Source organism: Eulemur rufifrons, chromosome 15, assembly GCF_041146395.1.
Source record: "Eulemur rufifrons isolate Redbay chromosome 15, OSU_ERuf_1, whole genome shotgun sequence".
Taxonomy (NCBI): domain Eukaryota; kingdom Metazoa; phylum Chordata; class Mammalia; order Primates; family Lemuridae; genus Eulemur; species Eulemur rufifrons.
In genome coordinates this window covers 8,764,061-8,788,541 of record NC_090997.1, presented here as the reverse complement: position 1 = coordinate 8,788,541, position 24,481 = coordinate 8,764,061, and the positions used below count along the sequence as shown (strand labels likewise).

Below are 24,481 nucleotides of genomic sequence, written 5' to 3'. Positions count from 1 at the left end.
GGGAGAGGTGCTGAGCTGGGCCCAGAAGTCATGGTTCTGGGCAGAGGAAAATGTGAATTTTAGAGAGGTGTCACCTGCCCAGGCCGGGGGACCCCAGCAGTCACAGTCTACCCTCATTTTGCGGAGAAGGAGGTAGGCAGAGAAGTCAGAGGTAGTCCCGGTAGAATGGAGCCGAGCCCGGGTCTTCAGACCCTGCATGGACATCCTGGCGCCACAGTCTCCAGCAGCTGCTTTAGCTGCCCTCCTCCTTCTAGATACTTCATGTAGGTGTTGGAGCAAATCTGAGAACGCAGATAAGCAAAGGAAAAGTTAATGAAGTCCCCTTTGCAACAGCCCGTCTCTGGTCTCAGGAAAGACAGGTTGCATCGCCGCCACCAGTCCCAGCTTCTGCTCCTTCCTGGGCAGAGACAGCCCAGGTGAGCAGGGCCTGTGGCTGGTGCAGGTGTCGGGGTGGCACTGCTGGGCCCTCGCCAATACCTTGCTTGTAAACTACGGCTGCCCTCCGAGCCACACCCTGGTCACCTGGCCTGAGGCGATAGGGCAGCGGGTAAAATACCAGGAATTCCTTCTCCCTGCCAGGCACACACCCTCCTTAGATAGGAAGATGGAAGGCCCGAGCCCAGCACCCCCATCACCCTCCACTAAGGCAGCCGCTGCACAGCAGATTCACTTCTGGAACTTTGTAAGAGCCATGCCCAAGTCAACAGAATACCTGTGGGTGGGGCCCAGGCATAATATTTATTTAAATTCCAAGATGGTTCCATTGCCAGTCCAACCTGGGCAGAGAACCACGATGCCTATGTGGCATCCAAGCCTCAGTTTCCTCATCTGAAAGCAATCCCAGCTCCCCTTCCCCCACCCCCCAATTAACTAGAAGGGAATAGTTTGAGGAGTTGGGTCATTCTGGGATGGAGAATGGAAGGGAGTGGTGATAATTGAGAGCTCGGCCACTGGAGTTTTCAGTTCTCGAATCTGCCTTGGGAATAAGAGGGTTAGCAGGTGGACACTTTCTCCCGAAGGGCCAGCCTGGCCTCTGGGCAGACAACTGTCCGCAGCCCCTCCCTCCCACTCCCCTTTCTCGAGCTTCACGGGAGATGAGCACCTTCCCATCCATCCTCCCTTTATCTGTTCCTAACTTCCGTGGCGTTACAAAATTTGAGAACCATCATATTAAACAAGCCCAAACTGCAAATATTTGCCTAAATAGTGCCTGAGATAGGCTTACTCATTTCCTTCTGCCCGTCCTGCTGAGAGCCCCCCCCCACCGGGCTCCCCACACAGAGGGGCTCCTGGCTGGAGACCAGGTGGACAGACACAAGAGGGCCAGCGGCGTCTTGCTGCGCGGTGAAGCTGGGGGCTGGGAGGGAGTTGGCGCGTGTGCGGAGATGCCGCCTCCTGTCTGCTCCTGGCCTGTGTCACCTGGGAGGATGGGGGGGCAGTGCTGGCATTTCCTTCCCTCTGCAGCCTGCCCAACTTGCTTGGCTGGCTGGGAAACTGGTCAGGGTGGCTGGGGAGCCTCTGGGGTCAGCAGTCAGGCATCGTGGGCGTGTCCATTTCCCCCGCCCCTGACTCCCAGCTGTGGGGTGGACAGCGTGTACCTGTGGAGCCACAGTCCCCCATCCCTTCTCCCATGTGCCTTGAGGGAGCCAATTCATCAGGCTGGGAATGTTCGGTTTTCTCTGTTAAAACAGGAAGTGGTGGGAAGAGATGGCAGGTGTGAGGAAGGTTGGGGACAGTGTCCCCGGTTGTCACCCAGTCCTGTCCTCCAGGCACAGGGCTGTAAACCCCTAGCCCTTCTCCACCCCTGTCCAGGGCATGCCAGTCCACCTGGTTTAGTCTCGGGGGCTAGTGGTCTTTGCTCCTGGGTCTCAAATCACCACACGCTCTGGAGTCACAGCACTGATTGCAGGTGTGTTTACCCAGTGCTTACCCGGAGACTTGCTGCTAGCAGTGGAGACACCCCCTCTGATTCAAACCCAGATCGGTCCCACCTTTTCCACGAGCGCAGGCCGCCCCTGTGGCTTCCTAGAGCTCAACCTGAGCCACAGTGGCCTTGCTGTACCTGGGATTGATTGAGTGTCCTCACAGAGGAGGGGCTTTAAGGTTTCAGTAAGGAAAGTGCCCAGCTGGAAGCAAAGTTTCAATCCATGTTGACTGTTCTATTCCTCCTCCTGCTCTCAGCACATCCACTGGCTTGGTGGAGAGTTTCCGGAGGGGACAGGCCTCCCTTCCTGCAGGAAGGACAATCCAGCCATCCCAGGGACCTCTCCCAGCACCACTGCTGCTTGCTCTGTCGTCTTGACCCCCTTCAAATGTTTGCTGAGCAGCTGTTGATATCATGTGCCAGGCAGTGGGAACACAGCAGTGGAAAAGAAAACAGATAAGAGTCCCTGCCCTCGTGGAGCTTACATTCTAGGGGAGTCTCTGCCTGCCTGTGGGTGTTCCCCATGCAGCTGCCTGGGGTGTCATTTCACCTGCAGCGGGAAGCCCGCCTGCATCCCCCTGCCCATCTATGGATAGCACAGTGGCTGAGAGCCCAACTGCCTGGGCTCACGTCCCAGCTCCGCCACTCACTGGCTGTGTGACCTTGGGCAAGTGCCTGTTTCCTCATCTCTAAAATGGGGATAACAGTAGCATCTGCTTTACAGGGTATGAAGATTCAGTGAGCTAAGTGATGTAAAGTGCCTGTCTTAGCAAGTGCTCAAATATCAACTTTTATTCAAATATCAACTTATTCTCTGTGAAATAAGGATGAATAAGTGATGTCCACCCCTTCACAAGGGGTGAGGAGGTAGCTAGGAGGGGCCAAGTGAGAGGACTCATATTTCATCAATACCTTCCAGGCCAGAGGGACCAAGTGAGCGTCGATGGAATGGATTATGGATCGGTACAGCCAGGGCTGGTAAGGGAGGTTCCCCTCGTGAACCACCACCGATCTGTGGGTCCAGTGGGACCACAGTCGAGGACAATTGCTGAGGCTGCATTCTACATATAGGAGAGAGTTCTGTGATCCCGGAGTGGTGGCAGCTGGGGGAGCTGGAGGCGGGGCCAGGTGTAGCTGTGGGTTCCAGGCAGCTGCAGTCCCCAGCCAGGCTGACGTCTTGATTTCAGTCCCCCTCCCCAGCCTATAAAGGGAAAGGCCCCACCTCAGCCCTGCCTGCCATGTCTGGAGTTGGGCAGCGTGTCCCAAAGCCCTGGACGTGCCCACACATCAAGACAAGTTTCTCCAGAAAGGGGACACCCGGCGACTGCTGCAGGAAGCCTTGGGTCCCTGAGAGAGGAGGGGGTGTCTGGGAACCCAGCTTACGTGGACAGGAAGTGCCTGGGAAGGTGGGTCAGGGCAGGTGGATGTCTGAAGCTCTGGGCAAGGCACGGGTATTGCCTTGCCTGGCCGGACGGCTGGCCGGAGTGGCTGGACTGGTTTTAGGGCACTGTTTTTTCAGCTGGTGGAAGCGGTGGAAGTATACCCAGGCCTTCTTCCTGTGGCCTTTATAGGGACAGGGGGTAGGATACAGCAGTTAGGACCCAGATGGGCCTGGGTTCTAGTCCTGGCTTTACTGCGTTTAGCACTGCAACCTCAGGCCACCTCCCTAACCTCTCTAAGCCTCAAATCCTCGTTTGTAAAATGGAAAAAATGATAGTATCTTCCCAGCAGGATTCTGTCCTCGTTAAATGAGCTAAAGGCATATAAAATGCTTAGCGTAGCACTTGGCACATAGTAAGCCCTCAATAAATCACAGCTGCTTTATGATGAGGGTGACAGAGGCAGGGAACTCTATTCCGTCCCCAAACAAGAGCTGGGCCTGGGCTGTGCCTAGGCCTCCCTTCTCCCATCACGCTCCAGGCTTGTATGGAAAATGAAAATATTGTCTTGTGTGAATTTGAGAGCCAAGTTAAAGAATCCTGCGAGTGAACAGGGGCTGCCTCCTCCCACGACGGCTGTTTCCCTAACCCCGGGGACGGGACGCCTTGTCTAACAGGGTGTTTGCCTGGCTCTCCCATGTCCCTCCCCATAACCCATGGATGGCCTCGGCCTCGGCCCCGGCTCAGCTTTTCTGTGCTGGGGGACCGGCGAAGGCCTCCTCCTCATCCTGTGTGATCCCAGCCATGATCAGTGGGGTGTCCCCACCAGAGCCTCAGCTACTCGTGGTGGGAATGGGGAGCTGGCACCCCAAGTTCACATCTGGACCTTGGCTTCCTGAGCCCAGTTTTCTTCCTGCCAAGTGATCACAGGAAGAGCTAGTTAGGTAATACATGTATAAACGCCCCAGCAAGGGGTGTCTGACATACCGCAGCACTAATACCGCTTCTGCCCCCAGCACTGGGGTGGGACCAAGCTGATTCCCAGGTCAGCTGGGGAGCCACGGGCAGGGGGCAACAGGACACTGGGGGAGCCCAGGGAGTGGGCAGAGCAGGGTGGGGCCGGGAGGCTTGAAGTTGTAGACTTGAAACCACACAGTCTGCAGCCTAGCCCAGCTCTACTAGGCAACCTCTCTCCGCCCGGTGGGTGTATTGCCACCCCTGAGTCTTGCCGAGGATGGTGGTGCACTCAGCTCCCGGAGCGAGGGCCCTTGGGAATGCCTGCCTCCCACTGGGTGAGCACACAGAGATAAAGGAGGTCAAGGGAAAGTGAGCCACTGCCCAAAGGGTAAAAGGCAGGAAGCCCAGCTCTCCAGCTCACCACACTCCCAACCTTAATGCCCTCTTTTGTTTGATGTCTCCTTAGCACTTACTGAATGATCCTCAGCTCACAGGTTACCTTTGGCAAGCTAGTGTTTCCCAGGGGGAGCAGTGTTGGCATTGTGGGTGGGGTTGTCCTGTGAATTGCAGGGCCTTCAGCATCTGCGGCCCCTGCCCACTTAATGCCAGCAGCACATAGCCTTTCACCCACTAGAATAAACGTGTGGGGAAGGCGGGGGTTCTGTGCATTCCCGGCAGTATCCCCAGCACCTAGAACAGCACCTTGTACATATGACACCCCGCTCAGCGTCTCCCAACACTCCTAGAAGACACTGCCACCCCCAGTTGAGAAACCCCTGTTCCAGTCATACCTTCAGCAATACCCTTGATGGGTGGTGGTCACCCTTGTCTGAATATTTTCATTATGAGAAATTGATTATTGATTACTACAAAGGGTAGCCCATTGTGAGGTAGCTTGTTATCTGCAAAAGCCAGCCCCATTCCTTCTGGAACCTTGGCCTTGGTTAATATACTGTATGACACCCGGAATTGGAACTAGGTGTCCCGCGTGTGGTGTGGCCTGACCCTGCAGGGAACAATGGGCTCGTTACCTCCCAGCCCCGGGTAGGCCTGGAGTTGACACAGCCTGAGATTGCATTTGCTTTTGGCAGCCACGCTAGTGTTTGTCGGTTCATGGTCAGCTAAAACCCAAGGACTTTCCTCTTTGATCCTGTACTAGTCTTTTCCAATCCAAAGTGTAAGATTTGAAAGTTTAAAAGGACACTCACGACTTGTTAATTCTGGCCCCTGTTTCTAGTCCAGATGATTTTTGAGTCTCTCAGTACTGCCACTGCCGTGCATTGGCTCTCTTCCCATCGCACGCTTATCCCTAGTTTTGCGTCCTCTGAGCGCTGGATTGCTAAGCCGTCTCTGTCCTCACGGTGCGGCTGATTAAAATATTGAAGAGGCCAGGCATAATTACGGAGACCTCAGTCCTGGTCGATAATGATCAGTACTTCCTGGGGTTGTTTGTCTGCCTCTGAATGGACCCAATTAATCTCCCCTCCCCCCACGTTTCTCTGTCTTGTCCACGTGAATATCTTTAAATCCATCTGTTAGCTGCCTTGCTGATATCTAGATTTATTGCATTCCACAAAACTTCAAGGCTTTGCGGCAACTTTGGAAAAGGAGATGCACTCAGCTGAGCGTGACTGGGTCTCGGTGAATCTGTGTTAGCTCCTAGTGCCCACCACTTCCTCTTCGGAATGTTCCAGACGTTCTCCTCTCCCCATTCAGAAGTTTGCAAGAGTTCAGGTTTGTTTTCCAAGTCTCTAGAATCCACCCTTTTCCTTTTTGTGAAAATAGGGACAGCTTGTCTTCTGACATCTTTCCTGTGCCCCACGGTTCCACGGGGATGACCAGAGGTGGTGCTGCGGTGTCACCTCTGGTCGGTCATTCAGTTCCCTTCTCACGGTGTCCTCGTGTGCCCTTTCCGTGTGTTTTCGGCTGTCCAGTTGCAGATTGTGTCTGAGATAACAGGTGGAGACCAGTTCTGCGTTCCCCGCCATCTGTTTGCACTAACACTCAGGGCCTGGCTCTTCCTAATGCTCCAGATGTAGATTTGATGTTTCCAAAAACCCACCGGCTGGTCCTTAGTGTTTATGTTAGCTCCCGGCAGCCCATTGGTGTTTGCGTGTCCTGGTCATTGCGTGTGCGAGTGGCCTGGCTGGCTGGACCGCAGCTCTCTGAGGCAGAGTCTGATGTGACAGTCCCGCCTTCCCACGCTGCAGCGGGGCAGCCTTCACGGCCTCAGAGACGCTCTGGACATGCCGGGAGGACACGGGGCAGTGAGCAGTGTGGTCTCATGGCTTGTCTGACAAGCGTGTCCTCATGGGAAATTCTTCGCCGAGTACGCAGATGCGTTTACAAGGGCCTGCTGCTGCCTGTGCGGACTGCACGTTCCTTCAGAACAACACACCCTTCCCCCTTTTTCCCACCGAACCCCAGCCATGCCTTGGGTGGGTTAGGAATAAGGTTAGTTAGTCTCCCTCCTGTTCCATCCCTCACTCCTGCCTCCTTTCCCTCCGTCCTTGTCTTGATTTTTGTAGGGAATTTGAGTGCCTAGTGTCTGGTCTGGATGACCCATCCTGGGGCCCTCCTTGGGGACAGGGCTCAAACACTGGATGTAGAGCTCCTTCTTATGGGGCTTCTGCGGTCCAGGCTCTGCTGGCAGACACAGCCCCATTGGTAGGTTGGGTTAAGTGGTGGGCAGAGCTGAAGGATGGGGCAGAGTCAGAGACTAGTCAGATGGAAACAGGTTTGGCCATTGTCAATATTGCTGGAGCAGATAAGGTCTCCAGGGACATCCCCAGATGGCCTCTCACCTACTGTCCACACTTGTTGGAAGCTCTGTGGGGACTGACAACACAATTTTGAGTCACCCTGAAATGTATTCACCACCTTCTGATCTGTCCTTTCCCAGACAATTGCTGAGCCCAGGGCAGAGAGAGAGGGGTACAGGGAAGAGAGGGAAGCGGGAGCCTGTTGGGGATGGGGGGGGTTGGAGTCCTCAGCATGGGCGCGAGGACCTGCTGGTCTGCATGCCCCCAGAGGACAGAGCTAGAGGCACCCAGCTGACCTCGGCAGGTATCCTGCAGTGGGCTGAAGAGTGTATGGGGATCCCTCCCGGGCCAGCTCTGAACTTGGCCTCTGCAGGCAGAACACGCTCTGTGGAGGGCTGAGTGGGGCGTAGGGGACCTCCCGTGTGTCTGCATCACACCTGCCTCCTTTGAGAGGCAGAATAGTCTAGTGCAGCGGTTCTCAGAATGTGGTCCCTGGACCAGTAGCGTCAGCAATCACCTTATTAGAAGTGCCCCTTCCCAGACCTGCGGAATCAGAAACTCGGCGGGGAGGGCCCAGCAGTCTGTGTTTAACAGGCCTCCAGGTGACTGTGGTGCGTGCTAGTAAGTTTGAGAAGCACTGGCTCAGTGAAAGAATGCACTTCGGGGCCCGATTGTCTGGGTTCATGTCCTTACCAGCTCCATGACCTTAGGCAAAACCTGTCTGATCCTCTTAATGTTTCATCTATAAAAGGAAGACATTTATAACTGCTCCCCGGTTATTGTGATAATTAAATGAGAGTGCTAACGAGGAGTTTGATGCAGTGCTGTCACTCAGAAAGCATCTATGTGGCCTCAGCTCTGACCCTTATTGTCTGTCTCTCCTTCTCTTTTTAGGTAGTTTCTGATGCTGCAGGACAGGGCGTGGCCATCACAGGGAACCAGACCTTCAACAACTGGAACTGGCCCAATGCAATGATTTTTGCAGCCACGGTCATCACCACCATTGGTGAGTCTTCTGGAACCTTTAGTAGGATACCCACTCCCATGCCTAGCTCATTGGAACCTTATAGGAGCCCAGCTCTATCGGGGTAAAATCAAGCCAGTTGCAGGCTGTCCTTTTGACACTTGCCTGGGGATTCAGTAAGTCCTTGGTGACTAGCTCTGCCTGGGAGGCTGTTGCCATGAGTCCTGACCTAGGCTCTTTGAGCAGAAATAATGACATAGCTGATACCCAGAGCCTCATCTGGCTGCTCCCTGCGCAGCCCCAGATCATGCTCACTCACCAAGCTAGGTTTCCATTCTGGTTCTCTATGGCGGCATTGCCAGCCAGCCCAGAAGTTGGTGGCTCAAAACACAACTTCTTATCCTTCACCTTCCTGTGGATTGAGTCGGCTCAGCTGGCTGCCTCTTGCTTGGGCTATCCAATATGGCGGCAGTCAAACGACGACTGGGAAGGAGTCATCTGAAAGCCCAGCTGGCCTGAGGGTTCCTCCCATGGCAGGTCCGTCAGTTGATGCTGGCTGTTGGCTGGGAGCACAGCTGGGAATGAAAGCACAAGGCCTCCACATGTGGCCCAGGCACCTCAAAGTGCGGCAGCCGGGCTCTAAGAGGGCAACCCCAAAGGGAGCACGTCCAGGGAATCAGGAGAAGCAGCAGGGTCTTAGACCTCGCCTGTGTAGCGTCACTGCCTCCTCCACCGCTTCCGTGGGCAAAGCCCCGAGTCAAAGGAAGGAAGATTGGACTCTGCCTTGATAGGAGCAGTTGCATAAGAAGGAAGGGAACTGAGAATGGTCTCTGGAGACTGGCTGCCACAGTACCTCTGGGGCGTCTGCACGGAGAGGGGCCTCTCCTGGTTTGGATTCGCGGGAGACCTGTGGATGGTGGGGGCGCAGGGAGCTCCCAGTGAGATGGAGGAGACAGGGCCCGTACTGTCATAATTGCTTTGTAAATGATCACGGTCAGGGTGTGATCAAGGGAAATATTACTTAAGTACTGATATTAGGTCAGTATCAATTGATCTTAAAGGACTGGCCTTGAGCTGGGAGAGTGTGTGTGTGTGTGTGTGTGTGTCCGTGTGTGAAGTGGACACGGGCTCGGTGTGGGTCCACTCCGCTTGCTGTGGCTCTGTTCCCAACCTCACTCTGTCTTTCCTCAGGCTATGGCAATGTGGCCCCCAAGACTCCCGCCGGTCGCCTCTTTTGCGTCTTCTATGGTCTCTTCGGGGTGCCACTCTGTCTGACGTGGATCAGTGCACTGGGCAAGTTCTTCGGAGGACGTGCCAAGAGGCTGGGCCAGTTCCTCACCAAGAGAGGCGTGAGCCTGGTATGTCCCCAACCCTAGGTGCTGGGCAGACATAGGGGACGGTGCCAGGTGAGGGGAGGATGGGAAGGCTCCAAGAATTGGACGGGGCTGTTAGGACAGGTGGCAAGAGGGCAATTTCAGAGCTCTCTGGGGCAGGCTGGGAGCACCCCTCCCTCCTCCTTTCCCGGCGGGAAGCCTCCCAGGCCGGGTGCCCAGCTGGCCTCCCCTCCAGCCGCCTCCCCGGCCCTCTGGGTGCCACTGCTGGGCTTCCCAAGTCTCCGCTATTGTCTGACTTGGCCTCCTGCCTCCCGGTCAGCGGCAGGCGCAGATCACGTGCACGGCCATCTTCATCGTGTGGGGCGTCCTGGTCCACCTGGTGATCCCGCCCCTCGTGTTCATGGTGACCGAGGAGTGGGACTACATCGAGGGCCTGTACTACTCCTTCATCACCATCTCCACCATCGGCTTCGGTGACTTCGTGGCCGGTGAGTCCTTGCCTCTGCCTCCCCTCTTGTCTCTGCTTCTCCATTTGCAGCGCAGCAGACCCTTGTTGGGGGCCCTGGTAGGCGTCCTGGGTTCTGGGCACTTTTCCCACCCAGCGGGGTTCTCCACCCACCCTGCCAGTGGCAGGAGGAAACTGAGGCACAGAGTAATTGCAGAAGACTCTTTTCTCTCTCGTTCCCTTTATTGTATATGGCCTTTCCCCTCCTCCTTTTCTCTGTTCAGGCTCTGATCTCCTCCTCTGTTCTCCCCTGACTCCTGAGCTTGGGTTCCTGCAGGGCTAGGAGTAGGGCCTTCAGCCTGCAGGGTTCGTGCTTGTCCCCCAGGAAGCCCCCTCCCCACCCCCAGCTCCCCACAGCCTTTCATCCTTGAGGGGAGCTGTCCTGGAGCTTTGCTCTTGGCACAGGCAGCTTAAAGACAAGAGAGGCCTTCTCCCTGGCTGCCCTGCCCCTCAGCCCTGCCCCTTCCTCCTCCTCCCCTCCTAATCCAGGGAGGCGATAAGATTCTTTGGCCCCTTTGTCTGAAGGCCTGCGACCAGCTGGCCCCAGCCACGCACATACTTGTGCCTGTGGCCTGTGCTGCATCTATGGTTCTTAATCTTCTTGACACCCTCTTTGGCCCTGCTGACCTCGGCCTCTGCTCCAGGGGCCTCTGTTCTCTACCCCTACCCCTCCCCCTCCCCAGAGGGCGAGGGGGAGGTTGCCAGCCTTGTGCCCTGCCGTTTGTGGAATCCAGGAGGGCGGAGCTTGAGTGCGTGGGAGGAGTGGGAGGAACAGGCGAAAGAGGCACACTCCACTGCCCCTGCACACCTGGGCCTGCTGTCTTGGCAGGAGGCGCAACCCTGCGACTGTAGCCCCTGGGCCCCAGAGCAGTCTGGGGAGAGCCTTTGTATGAGGGAAGCGCAGCAGAATAGTTAACTACTTTCTCGGTCCCAGCAAGACACCAAACCTCGGCCTCAGTTTTCTCATTTGTAAAAGCGGTAAAAATAATGGCGTCTACCACATAGGATGGTGGAAAACCAGTTAATACTCGTCGGTACTGAGGGTAGGGCCTGGCTAGGTTAGTGTGTGCCTTCATCACCATCATCATCAGACTCTGTGATCAGGGGCCTTGGGCAAGACTGGCAGCACCCCTCCGCCGGAGCCCCTGCCCGGGGGGACCGTAACCTAACGAGGGAGGCAGCCCCCCATCCAGTCAGAGGGCGGAGACGGGAGATGGATCAGAATGGTTGTAAATGTTGAGTCATGAAGGAATCTCAGATGAGGTTGGAGAGCAGCAGAACCATCAGAGCTGTGAGGGGTAACCCGGGAAGGCCCCTGGAGCCGGAAGGGGACGAGTGGACAGAGCCCTCCAGGCTAAGGGAGAAGCCAAGTCTGAGGAAGTCGGGGAGGCAGACCAGACCTTCCAGGGGAATAAAGACGGTTCAGAATATTCCCTGCCAGGGTCAGCGCTGCCTGGGTCGCCTCGACCCAAGCATCAGCCTCGTTCATGTTAAACAGCGCGTCCCGTCCATCCCCAGCTGTGAGGATGCCAGCGGCCCCTCCTGTCATGTCCACCCGTTCAGTTTTTAACCTACGGTGACACACACACACGCAACAGCTGGGGACAGTGTTCCCAGTTGTGCGATGCAGCTACTCATGACCTGTGTCTTGACTTGTGTGTTGGTTACATCACCAGTTTCCCAAAGCCCCTTTAACTTCCCTCAAAAAGTCACTGTCGTCATTTTCTGTAGTTGAAGAAACTGAGGCTCAGAGACAGGCTGGCGGCTGACGGTCCCAGGCCCCTCAGGGAAGACGGGGTGGCACGGGCTCTGGAACAGGCCCCTCCCGTGCCCTGGTGTGACCGTGACACCTGCTCAGATAACACAGCGTGGCTCTTGCACATTTCCGGGTCCCTGCTGACCCTTCCTGACCTCTGGGCTTCCTGTCCTCTTAGGTGTGAACCCCAGCGCCAACTATCACGCCCTGTACCGCTACTTTGTGGAGCTCTGGATCTACCTGGGGTTGGCCTGGCTGTCCCTCTTTGTCAACTGGAAGGTGAGCATGTTTGTGGAAGTCCACAAGGCCATTAAGAAGAGGCGGCGGCGGCGGAAGGAGTCCTTCGAGAGCTCCCCCCATTCCAGGACAGCCCTGAAGGTGGCGGGGAGTGCGGCCTCCAAGGACGTCAACATCTTCAGCTTTCTGTCCAAGAAGGAGGAGACCTACAACGACCTCATCAAGCAGATCGGGAAGAAGGCCATGAAGACGAGTGGGGGCGGGGAGAGGGGCCCGGGCCCAGGGCTGGGGACTCAGGGCGGCGGGCTGCCAGCCCTCCCCGCTTCCTTGGCGCCCCTGGTGGTCTACTCCAAGAACCGGATGCCCAGCTTGGAAGAGGTGTCACAGACACTGAGGAGCAAAGGCCACGTGTCGAAGCCGCCCAGCGAAGAGGCTGGGCCGCGGGTCCCCCCGGTCGGCTCCTCCACCTCCGAGGTGCTCAGTAACCAGCTGGACCGCATCAGCGAGGAGGGCGAGCCGTGGGACGCCCAGGACTACCACCCGCTCATCTTCCAGAACGCCAGCATCACCTTTGTGAATGAGGAGACTGGCCTCTCAGATGAGGAGACCTCCAAGTCCTCGCTGGAGGACAACCTGGTGGAGGAGGAGAGGCCCCCGCAGCGGCCGGAAGCCGAGGCACCCCTGAGCATGGGCGAGTTCCCCTCCTCGGACGAGTCCACCTTCACCAGCACTGAGTCTGAGCTCTCCGTGCCCTACGAGCAGCTGATGAACGAGTACAATGAGGCGAACAGCCCCAAAGGCACGTGAGGCAGGGCCGGCTCCCCACCCCACCTTCTACGGCTTCTTTCCCCTCTCCCGAGGTGTCCCGTCATGGCCGGGGCCCCTGGTGGGGGGCAGCCCTGGAACTGGGGGTGGGGGGCCAGGGGCCTTTTTACCTTCCATCCCCTCCAGCTAGATGCTACCGATGGTAATGGCACCTGCCCAGGACAGGGCCCCTGTCCTCCCGCTGAATGGTACTCTGGCTGTGGGGGCGTCTGTCCTGAGCTTGGCTGGTGTATGCGATGATTCACAGATCTGCGGGCCTGCGGGACAGGCAGGCGCGATGACCCCGAGGAGGCCTGTCCCTGCATGGGTCTTCGCCCCGTCATTTGGTTGAATGTCACGGTTCTCTGAGGCCAAGGCCTCAGCTCTTTGAGTTCCCCAGTATTACTGAGCAACTTCTGCGGGCCTGGTACCGAGCTACACATTTTGGAGAGGGAGGTGGGTGTGTAAGACCCAGTTCTGCCTTTTCGAGCTCTGAAGTGTTTGGGGAGGCGCAGCGGTGACGTGGGGGCCGGGCATTTCAGCACTGCAGCAGTAGCAGGCCCGTCTCCCCTCCCGCCAAGGGCAACAGAGCAGAGGCTGCGTGGGGAAGGAGAGAGGAGAGGATGGGCAGAGGCTGGAACAGTCCTGATTCGAAGGACCTGGAACAAGTCAATGTGGGCCCAGGGTCTCAGTCCCACTTGTGGTCTGCCCAGCGGAGAGCCCCGTCCCCTGTCTCAGGCCAAGCAATGGCAGATGCAAGGCTTTCTGCCCCATTGCCCCCCAGGTGGTAGAAGGAAGGGGAGGGTGGCAGGGCCTGGCTACTAGAAGCTGGGCCTACCGGGGCTGGGGGCCAGGGGGCTGCAGGCCCAGCCCTGGCGATTCTGCCCTCCCCCTTCCTGGAATGGCACACCCCACCTCCCAGTCTGAGGACCCTCCCCATCCCGCTGTCTCCTCCTGTGTGCCCAGAGCAAGGACCTCACTGTCCCCTCCCCCTCCCATCAGCCCCCATGGGCTGGGTGGGGTGAGGCCAAATTGCTCTTGGCTCACAAATGGGCAGTGGCCAAATATGTGAATCAAGCCCCTCTCTCCAGCTACCGTTTATTGTGTGTTCCTGCATGTGCGTGCGTGTGCGCATGTGTGTGTGCGCATGTGTGTGTGTGAGAAAGGAAAGGGTTTGGGCTGGAGAGCAAAAAATAATGTGAAGCTGTACACGGACTGTTTTTAGCAAGGGGTGGGCAGACTCGCTGCTGCCGAAGTCCTTGGGGTCTCCGTGATGCCCACCCTGTCCTGAATGTTTTTGTTATTTTTTTAAATGAACTGCTGTTTTTATATATCTGGAATCTGTTGTAGGCTTCAGAGCCAGTGGTTAAAGCACGGGGTCCCGAGGATTGGGATGTCTGATGTCCACCCTTTGGGCCTGCCCTGGTGACCTCAGCCAAGGCCGTGACGTCAAGGGCCCAAGTCCCCGTGCAGAGCTGGGGAGGGACGCGGGTTGCAGGTGAGCCAAGGTGGGGGGATCCGTCGCAGGCGACTGGATGCCGGGCGGGGCAGGGGACCGCAGCTCGCAGCCCCTCCCTCACGCTGTGCGCTTCCCCCTCCTGTGGGCAGATGGGGCCAGCCTCCCCCCAGACACGTGAAGACTGTGGTGGGCGTGTGTCCGCACCCCGCCCACCCTCTGCCTGTTGCAGAGATGGCCACCCCGGCAGGGGGCTGGGAAGGAGAGCGACCTTGTATTTTCTGTGAAACGTTTTAATGAGCTTGTCTTGTTGGCTGTCCTGGAATGGCACACACTGTATGTACATACTGGCAATGATGTCAAATGTAATTTATTTTAACATTTTTACAATAAAACGTGAGGTGAACAGGCCGGCTCGTGCGTGCTGTGGTGGGGCCGGGGCAAGGGATGGCTGGTTTGTGGCTCCTGAGCAACGGGGGACTCTGGGAGCATCCACAGGGGGCAGGGAGGACTCAGGACAGGTGTGGTCTGGAAGGGAGAAGGCGGAGAGGGGTGAAGAGAGGGAGGAGGGGCAGCCTCTTGGGAGGAGGGAGGGGGAGGAACAGCCCAGAGGAAGTCTAGGCCTCAGGAGGGACTCAAAGGAGTGAGGAGGGAGCGGTAGGGCGTGATGACGGCAAGCGTGTGTCACCAGTGTGCCATCCTCAGTGACACATGATGAACCCATCTGACCTTGCAGGAGCCCTGTGAGGTGAGTGTTCCGTCTGTATTTTATAGACGAGGAAACAGGTTGTCTTGCGCAAAATCTCAGTCAAAATGGTGAGTCTAGAAGCAAACCCAGGCAGCGCCGTGCCTAGGTCTCTTCCCCCAGCCACTGTGGTGAGGAAAAGCCTGCAGGTGTGTGCACCCCTGACAGCTCGGGAAGGGGCTCCTGTCTCCAGGTGGGTGGACCAGAGGTTGTCAGAGAAGACCAGGCCATCTGAGCTCGAGGCGTGGGCAGGAGGCGCATGGAGCCCGGGCGTGGGCGCGGCGGCCTGGAAAGAATGTCTGCAGCTGTCTGAGGGAGGCTTTGTCAGGCCTCAGCTCTTCGGGGACTGGCCCTTCTATGACAATTTCAGGGCCCCCTACCCAGTGCCACATGGGATGAGTTTTGAGTCTACTGGGGAGAAAAGTTCTATGATTTCAGGAGTGAACCACGTTTCTCAGGAGGGCACGGAGGTGTTTGCAAAGGCTCACGTGTATTTACCAACCAGTTCTATATACTTGATGCCATCCCTCCCTCTCTGCCGACACCCCCCTTCTCCACCTCCCTTTCTCTCCCCTCCCCGCTTCCTCACTCAGGTTCGCTGGTTTGAGGCAGCCCCTTTCAGCCTCAAGGTGACGGTGCTGTAACCTTATTTAGCACTTGGTCATCTCACAGAGCCTGTTGACAAGCCCAGCTCCGAGCACAGTTGAGAGGAGGGCTCAGAAGGTGACTGTCTCAGGGCACACAGCTGCCTGCAGGCTGAGCAGGACCTGAGGCTGGGGTGGAGGGGTGGTCTTGGCGTCACTGGCGAGCTTAGTCAGGAACTTTCTGAGTGAAAGGTGGAAGGTAGGGGAGGCGGGACAGCAGCTGGAGCAAAGAGTGGGCCCAGGAGGTCCCACTTTCCTGAGGGGTCGTGAGCAGAGGAGGGGTGCCATGGGGGTGTGGCGAGCATCCCAGCATAGTGCTGTGGAGCTGGAGGGTGGGTGGGCGGTGGATTAGGCAGGTGAGCTGGCCCCAGGTGGTTGGTAAGTCACTGGAGAGGACCCTGGCAGGGACATCCTGTTGTTGGAGCCACTGATTTATTTATAATCCAGGTCAAAGAGAACTGGGTGAGACCTACGGACTCCGTGGGGTCCTCACATGGAGGCTCCCGGTCCAGTGGGCCCCGTCCCCGCAGCCCCCCAGCCCCGGCCCTCCAGAAGCCTTCCTGCCCTGGTGGTAAGCTAGCACCGCCTGCGCTCTCCATTCGTTTGCTCCATCAGTGCTTAGGGAGCGCCTGCTGTATACCAGGCTCTGTTCTGGGCACTTGGAATGCTGCGTGTGTGAATGACAAAATCCCCGCATTCGTGGCTCTGACAGCCATCCCTTTTCTATGCTGTCATGTGTAGCCATTTCTCATGGTCTGTGCCATGGTATTTATGCCCTGTTCATGTCCCCAAAGACTCTTTTAATGTCCCTTTAATCTTTATGTCTTTCAGTCCTCATAACAGACATTATTATTAATCCCATTCTACAAATCAGAGGCAAATACAGGACTTTTTTCCCAAGTTGAAACAACTAAGTGGCAGCAAAACAGCTTCCCTGACTTGCAAGTTCCTCATTCTACCTTCCGGAAGTTTCCAGTCTGAGAGGGGAGACATCCTCAGACAACCTGAAGTCTGATGGGGGTAGGAGACAGCTCCTGCCCTGGAGGAGTCTGTGCTCTGCAGGGGAGGGGAACGCAGAGAAACTCAACGCCCCAGCTGGGCCTCCGACTTCCTACGTGTCCTGGAAGTCTGGGTTTCACCCCTTACTGGAAAGGGCCAGGCAAGATTGTCACCGGCCATGATGGCATCGGAGACTATTGAGCCTAGGGGAGAGACATGAGGAAGGATAGGCAGGCCGGGCTGCAGGGCCCTGGGTGGGGCCCCTGGGGTTCCCAATTTCCAAATTCATGCACAACTGGTCCAGGAGCCAGAGGACAATTTGCGGATTGCCAGGATGTGTGTGTAACACCCGTGAGAGCCCCTCCCTAGCTCTGCCCCTTCTATCCATCCTGGCCCCCATCACCTTGGTCCAGGCCACCCTGGTCCTCACCTGGATCCCTGCAACTGCACAGGGCCTGGCACGTGGGAGGGGCCCCACACATATTTGTTGAATGAATGAACAAGCCCCCTTAGCTGGTCTCCCTGCCTCTAACCCTGATTCCCTTTCCACCTGGCCGTTACTGCAACCAGCAGGATTTATCCTGACCTCAAATCTGACCCCTCTCTCCTGTTTTAAACCCTCAGCGGCTCTCCCTGGCTCCCGCCTCTCTCTCCAGCCTCCTCTTTTACCCCCGACCCCCATGTGGGCTCCAGCCACTTTGCCCATGCTGTTTCCTCTGCCCTGATACCCCTCCTTCCTTTCTCCTGGGTAAGTCCTGAACCTGTTGGGATTAGATATGGACATCAGCTTCTCCAGGAAGACTTCCACACTTATCTGCCTGTCCTGGATTCAGGGTCACGTGCCCCTCTGTGCTTCAGAGCGCCTGCCTCAGTCTGACCAAGCTGCCATGATGCTGTTCAAGTTCCTTGTCTCCTGGTCTCACGCCCCCTCCCCTGACTGGGAGCTGCTGGGGGTAGCAGGGAGTGGCTTGTTCCCCTTTGGATCCTATCCCAGGGCTCAGCGTGGAGAGGGGCTCAGCTTTTCCATGGTTGCCAAGTGTAGGATGAACGACCCGGAGTCCTGGCCCCTCCCATTGGTAATTCAGTCCCTCGGTTCCTGGGGCAGAGGCCAAATCAGGGGGCAATACTTGTTCCACAAGGGCGAGTCCCAGCAAGGCCAGGTATATGATCCTGAGGGACCTTGTTGCAGGCTGAGGTGGCCTGGTGAGTCACCTCATCTTGTGCCAAATCACCTGGATCCAAAGGGCAGGACAAGGACACAGCACACCTTATTTCTCCCCAAGTTGTCTGCACCTCCTTTTGCATTTGCCCCACCTCCCTGCCTTCACCTCTCCCCACTCCCACATGGCCCCGGGAGCTGGGGGAGCTGGGCCTCTCCTCCTGGCAGCTCCCGACCCCCCGGGATTGCCGCAGGAACACCTCTGCACAGAGAGCCTTCACACCAGGGCCCAGCCTCAGCGTGCAAAGCCCTCGCACACCCATTCCTGGGTGGGATCACTGAATAGCCCGGGAGCAGGGTGCAGCATTTTATAGGCCCCAGTGTAAGGGCTTTTTCAAATGAGGTAATTGAATGTCTTGGTTTGGTTTCCCAGGAAAACAAGGCCCAAGGCTAGAACCAGGAGATAGTCAGAAGTAGCAGAAAACGATGTGGAGATAAAGATGGGGAAAGAGGAAAAGGCAATGAAGGTGCGTTTTTGAGAAAGTTCCACTGTGGGCAACTGGGACTCTATCCTGCTGGGGCTGGTCTGAAGAACCTGTAAATTACACTGTGCGGGACAGGAACCTTCTGCATTTATTCACTGATTCCCACCCTCATTGGTTAATAATGGCCCCAGGGAGGCCTGGCATGGTTGCTCACACTTGTAATCCCAGCACTTTGGGAGGCCCAGGCAAGAGGATCGCTTGAGCCCAGGAGTGTGAGACCAGCCTGGGCAACATAGCAAGACCCCACATCTACAAATAAGAATAGCCAGGCCAGCATGCCTTGAGTCCTAGCTACTAGGAAGGCTGAGGTGGGAGAATCACTTGAGCCCAGGAATTCAAGGTTACAGTGAGCTATGATTGGGCCACCATACTCCAGGCTGAGTGACAAAGCAAGGCCCTGTCTCTAAAAAATAAAAAGGTAAAAAGGATCGTCCCAGGGAAATTAATCCCCACCCTCCTCACATACATTCTGGACATGACAGATGGTATTGTCCAAAGATGGCCATGACAATATCTCCCATCTCACATTCTCGTTTGCAAAGTGAACTGGCTGCTCCCCCAACAGGAAGTAGAGTCTATTCCCCTCAAACGTGGGCTGGCCCTGGAACTGTTTTGATCAATGGACTATGGGAGAAGTGACTTCCTGTGATTTCTGAACCCAGGTATCAAGGCCTGGCAGCTTCCACTTTGTGCTCTGGGAGAAGCCAGCTGCGATGTAAGAAATCCAAGTACCTCGAGACCCACGCTGTGACGAAGCCCAGACCAGCCCCCTGGAGATGCCACACAGCGAAGCGGCCCAGCTGAGATGCCATCTTGGACATTCCAGGCCCAGCTGACGCCATGCGGCGCGAAGCACGGCCAGCTCGCGAGCTGCAGAATCACACGTGAATAAATGATTGTTGTCCTAGTGCTGTGAGTTTGGAGGTGGTTTGTTACACAGAATAGAAAACTGAAACACCGGGCTTGTCCTGAGCTACGTGACCTGCCGGACTTCGGAAGCAGCTCTGAGGAAGACAGGCATCAAGGCACTCTGAGGTGGCCCCACGGTGGCAGCGGTGCAAGTCAGAGTGAGCTGAGGGGTCGTGACACCTGGCACAGGTAGCATCTACTGCCCTGCGACTAAAACTCTTTGCCCTCAGACACCGTATGTGAGACCAAATGCCACCAGGTCTTCTAACTCCTCACCACCGGCTCTTTTCCTTACACAAGATCAAAGCTTCACCTTTAAGATATCAAAGTCCCTTCTGCTTTGGGTTTGCTAGTCCTCTCTGCTGTCTGCTACCGCCCAGCTGTGTTGCCCTGACAGCCACGGCTGTCATTCGCAGGATGCTTACTGACACTGACCAGGGTACCGTATGCACATGATCCCATTTAATCCCCACAACACTGTAAGGTCGGGATTATTATCTCCATTTGGAAGCTGAGGCTCAGAGTGGTTACATAACTTGCCCAAGGTCACACAGCTAGAGGCAGAGCCCGTGTCCTATACCCTGCAAGCCTGCCACGGCAAAGCTGCCCCACACAACCAGTCAGCAGATCCCAGCCCCGTGGGGACTACCCAAGAATCACCAGGGGATTCCTGGGCTCCACTTCAGGGAGATTCTGAGTCAGAGGTCTGGGGTAAAGCCCAGAAACACCCGATTCTGGGAATACCCGGCTGGAGTCTCGGACAGAGGTCAGGTGGCTCTGTTTCCAGCAGCCCTGCCAATCCATCCCTGCCTGTTTTCATTCTGCATTGAAATCTGTGTTGACATCAGTTATATAAAACTTCCTCCCCGTTCTTTGATTCCTTCACCTGCGGCTCTGGCCAGCTGAGCTGCTATTTGGGGTGTTGACATCATACACTAGTCAGCTCAGAGGGCCTGTATTTGTTAAGTCCGGCAGGTTGCCTAGAGCACCTGATGTTGGTGACTGAGGAGGAAGGAAAAGGAGGAACAGTTACCTACCAGGCAGGCAGGCCCCCGCCTCTCTCTGTCTCTCTGTCTGCTCAGATTCCCGCCATCAACCGTTCACTCCCGGGGAAGGGTTCTGACCCGGGGGCCTGGAACCCATTTATACCAGGTCATGGGAGCTGATGGTTAAACTTTTCAGAAATTTTGCAACCGTAACCATTGTGAAAAATTAAATTATATAGACATGATTAAATTGGGCTAAGAACAAAGGTCATAAATACTCAAAATTCATCACTTCCTAATTATTTCACGTTACTATTATCCATGCTTTTGCATCTACTGTAGGGTATGGTGGAAATACTATATAATAGCATGCTACTGTGTTTCTCCTTCCTGCTTCCAGTTTTGGGACGTCATGTTGGTAGCTTAACATTGGCCATAGCAGGAGTATTTACACCATGGAAATAGGAAAACACTACAAACTAGGAAATCTCTCCTCCCCAGAGAGCCATATGTTAAACACTAACCGGCACATGACTGCAGGGATCTCTTTCTGGACTGGCTGTGTGAGCTGGGTAGGGTGGAAGAAAGTGAGGTTTTATCCACCCTGGGAAGGAAGAAACAGTCTCTGGGTTTTAGGGAGAACACAATTCATAAAGTTGTCACTGGCACTTTATGAATTCTCTCAGACCATTGCTGATTAGGGGTGAGATGCAAGGCTCGTGGGAGCCAACTGCGAGGGTGACAAGTAGGCAGGTACATACGTACTTGCCCCACGGATGTACCCAGAAGCTCTTGGGTCATGGTCCAAACTGGAGGCAAAAAGGGGAACACACTTTAGCCTTCAGCTGGAGTTCTGAGACTGCCCAAAGCCTAGTCCAAGAGCTGCTTGCACTCTGCAGAACTGCACTGCGGCTTCAAAGCCTCTGTGTTGTGAGTGTCTTCATGGTTAAAAGGGAGATCTTCTTGGCAAAGGCTAGGTCCCAACAACTGCATGAGGGCTACTGAGCAGTTCAGATCCAGACTAAGGCTTTGCAAGGGTCATACTGATGAGCAAAAACACCCAGCTGACAAGTGGGATATTGTGCCCGATGCAAGTCAACACGGGGGAATCCAGGGCCTTCCAGAAATTCCCTGCCTGGGACAGATGAGGAGATGACTCCACAAGGAGGTCCACGGCCTCATCAGAAGTGGCTGCTGCAGAGGTCCAGGGCCTCTCAGCCCCACCCCAGAATCCTTCCAGCAGCTGTCCCTTGTGAGCCAGCCACAGCACAGCCCCACCCCTCAGAGAGGCATCGTCCTGCAGTCCGCAAGTCCTTCGTGACAGGCTCTGTGCTGGGCACGGTACAAGAGGACCCAGGGATAAGGCTCCTCTTTCCTTGTTCTCTTCCACTCTCATACTCTGTGTGTGTGTGTGTGTGTGTGTGTGTGCGCGCGCGCGTGCGTGCACATGTTTGTTTGTGTGCGCGGGGGCGGGGGTGGGGTAGGGGGGTGGTGGTGGTGGTGGTGGTGGTGGTAGGAGGTGGAGGGAGAGGTCATGTAGGACTGGAATCAAGAATCCTTAACAACCAACATGGAGCTAGCTGCACTGTGTCAGTCTGGGTTCTCCAAGAAGCAGACGCCACGGCTGGGTCAAATCAGAAAGGATTGTATTAGGCTCCCGTGAGAGGCTGGGAGTGCCGTCTTACCGCCACGCAAGTTCTATCCCAGCGCTGAGAGGGAGGAGCTTAGCTGTGAGCATCCCGGACAGCCGCACAGGCTAAGGAAGGCTGGGCAAGGCTGTTGGGGGTCCTTGCACCAAAGGCAGCGCAGATGGGTCCTGAGTCTCCCCGCAATGGACCCGCCTTGCTGTCCTGCTGCACACAGTTCCTAGCTGGGAGCTGCCAATGGCCTGGGCACAAACTTGGGGATAGATTTCAGAGACAGCAGCTGGTCCATTTCACTCCCTGTAGCTGCAGGCCCGCCGGGTGGGCTTTCACGGCCACCACGCACGGCTGTGGGAGAAGAAAGCGTGGTCATGTCGGAGACAGAGTAGAGGGAGGGGAGTGCAGGAGCTGCACAGGGGAAGGCAGAGGGCGGGTGTGATGGCAACAGGAAGTCGGACGGAGACACAGACTGAGAGCTGGAGAGGGAAATGGAGGCCACAGGGAAGACCCCTTTTAGCCTCAGCCCCAGGACTTCTTTCAAAGGGATGCTGGCCCCACTCCCCGGTTTCCTCGAGATTCCCTGCCGAACCCTGACCATAAACTCTTCTTTTTTGAGCTAGGAAAGTGGTCTCTGGTCCTCACCATGGAAAGAACCCTCACTGTCTCATTCCCAGTTCTCAGCCCTGAAGACCCTGACCTACCATCCAGGAGAGGCAGCTCAAGGTGTTAATGACACCCCAGGTGGCCCGGTTCTACACTAACCCTCTCAGAAGATTCTCTTGGTAGTCCCCGCCCCTCCCAGGTCTTCTCTGCTTTTGTCTGTCTGGCAGGTGACTTCACATTGGTGGCTGCTGACTTGTTCTCTAGATGTTTCATGAGTGTCTGTCGCATCTGTCCTTGAGCTGCCTCAAATTCCAGGCCTGGTCTTTTCCTAGCTGTGTGACCCTGGGCAAGTCACTTAATCTGTCTGAGCCTCTGTTTCTTCATTGGAAAAATGGGGACTATAACCTACCTCAAAGACCAAGAATAAGTGACCTGGCATTATTCCACGTTACCATCCAGAGGGGCAGCAGGTACATTATTGTCACCCCTCCACCCTAGGAAAGGCTTGACAGTGACTCATTGGTGTTCCAGGGAGAACTACGACTGGACAGTGGACAGCTGTCACTTTTCAGATCAGACCCGAACAATTTAGTGCCCTTTCTCTCAGACTCCCTCTGGGAACCTTTAGGTGGCCATATCCCCGGGATTTACCAGGGATTTGGCCTAATAGGGATGAATAATCCCTTACATTCATCTAGCGTTTTCCAATCCTTTGTCTCCTCTAATCCTCCCAACAATCTAGTGAAGGAGAAATACATATTCCTGGTTTGCAGGTGAAAATCTGTTGGTTCATTGACTAGCTGGGGTCACAGAGCTGTTGAGGGGAGGATCTGATGCTGAGCTTCAGACCCCCAAGATCTCATCCCCACTGCAGGGCAGTCCTGCAGCCCCAGGTGCCCACAGTGGTGGTAGGTATCAAGGGTCAGCTTTGTCCACCCCAGAGAAGAACGACTCTGAGATTCTTCCTCAAGTGGCAGCGTCTCTTCTCCCTCCAGTGTCTTTCTGCCCCTGGTTCTAAGAAAACCCTTCATTTTGATCTCATTTGAGCTCCCCAGTCCCCCAAAACCTACCTCTCAGTTCAGAGAAGCATATTACAGCTGAAGGGAATTCCTTTCTTCAAGGAGCATCTATTGAGCACCTATTGCAAGCCAAGCACCATTCCAGCTATGGAATATTAGTGATAATCTAGTGATTTGATTTTAATCCAATGGTTTTCATCCCTAGTTGCACATTAGAATCACCTGGGGAGTTTTAAAGCGTGTTATCCAGACCCCACTGCAACCAAGGAAATCAGAATATTTGGCAGTGGTGGTGGTGGAGGGTGCCAGGGAGGTGAGGCTGGCCATCAGAGTTTTATTTAAAAACTACCTAGATGATTCTAATATTCTCGCAGGGTTGAGATCCTCCACTCAGTTGAAACGTGGCTCCTCATGTTACAGAGAAGGACACCGAAGCCCATAGAGTGCCTTCCCCAAAGTCACAAATCTAGACCTGGTTCCTTCAGACTCCCAACATCCTTTCTGAAGATACTTGGTAAATATTTGCTGAAGTCATCCATGACTGAATGCAGAACAGGAGGGAGAGAAGGGTGATGAGTGCAGTAGATATATTCGAGATGCTTCTTCCCCTGCCGTCAGTCCCTGCTGAAGAGACGCCAGCCTAGTTTGCTGTGTTTTAGCCACATGACCCACCTTGGCAAAGCAGGCTGGACCAGGGGAGGAAACCTGAACCAACGCAGACCAGTGAGATGACCTGGCGAGGTATCTGAAATTCGGGTGCTGAGAGGCTGAGCCAGTGAGCTGCGGGAGCAGAGCAGCGGGGCTGCAGAGGCGCGGGGATGGTGGTGGGTGTGTGGGGCCGTGGGCGAGCAGCTGAGTAGGGGGAGGAAGATGTGCAGAGAAGCGGGAGGACAGAACAGACACAGGGTGTCTTAGTCCTATTTGTGCTGCAATCACAAAATGCCACACACTGGGTAATATACAAACAATAGAAATTTGTTTCTCACAGTTCTGGAGACTAGGAAGTCCAAGATCACAGCACCGGCAGGATTGGTGTCTGGTGAGAGCTGCTCTCTGCTTCCAAATGGCGCCCTGTTCCTGCGTCCTCCAGGGGAACGAACACAAATGCTGTCTCTTTACATGGCAGAAAGTAAAAGGGCAAAAGGGTGCTC

At 55.7% G+C, this 24,481-nt stretch overlaps 1 protein-coding gene across 1 annotated transcript in view; it reads left to right on the top strand.

Annotated features, from left to right (window-relative positions):
• The window catches only part of KCNK5 (potassium two pore domain channel subfamily K member 5), a 37,309-nt gene extending 22,783 nt beyond the window's left edge, over nt 1–14,526 (top strand). The window contains exons 2-5 of the mRNA XM_069487289.1: nt 7,917–8,028; nt 9,178–9,344; nt 9,640–9,808; nt 11,760–14,526. Coding sequence (XP_069343390.1) covers nt 7,917–8,028; nt 9,178–9,344; nt 9,640–9,808; nt 11,760–12,625 — 1,314 coding nt within the window. The 3' untranslated portion in view covers nt 12,626–14,526. The remainder of the gene's footprint in view (nt 1–7,916; nt 8,029–9,177; nt 9,345–9,639; nt 9,809–11,759) is intronic.
• The last annotated feature ends 9,955 nt before the right edge of the window (nt 14,527–24,481 follow it).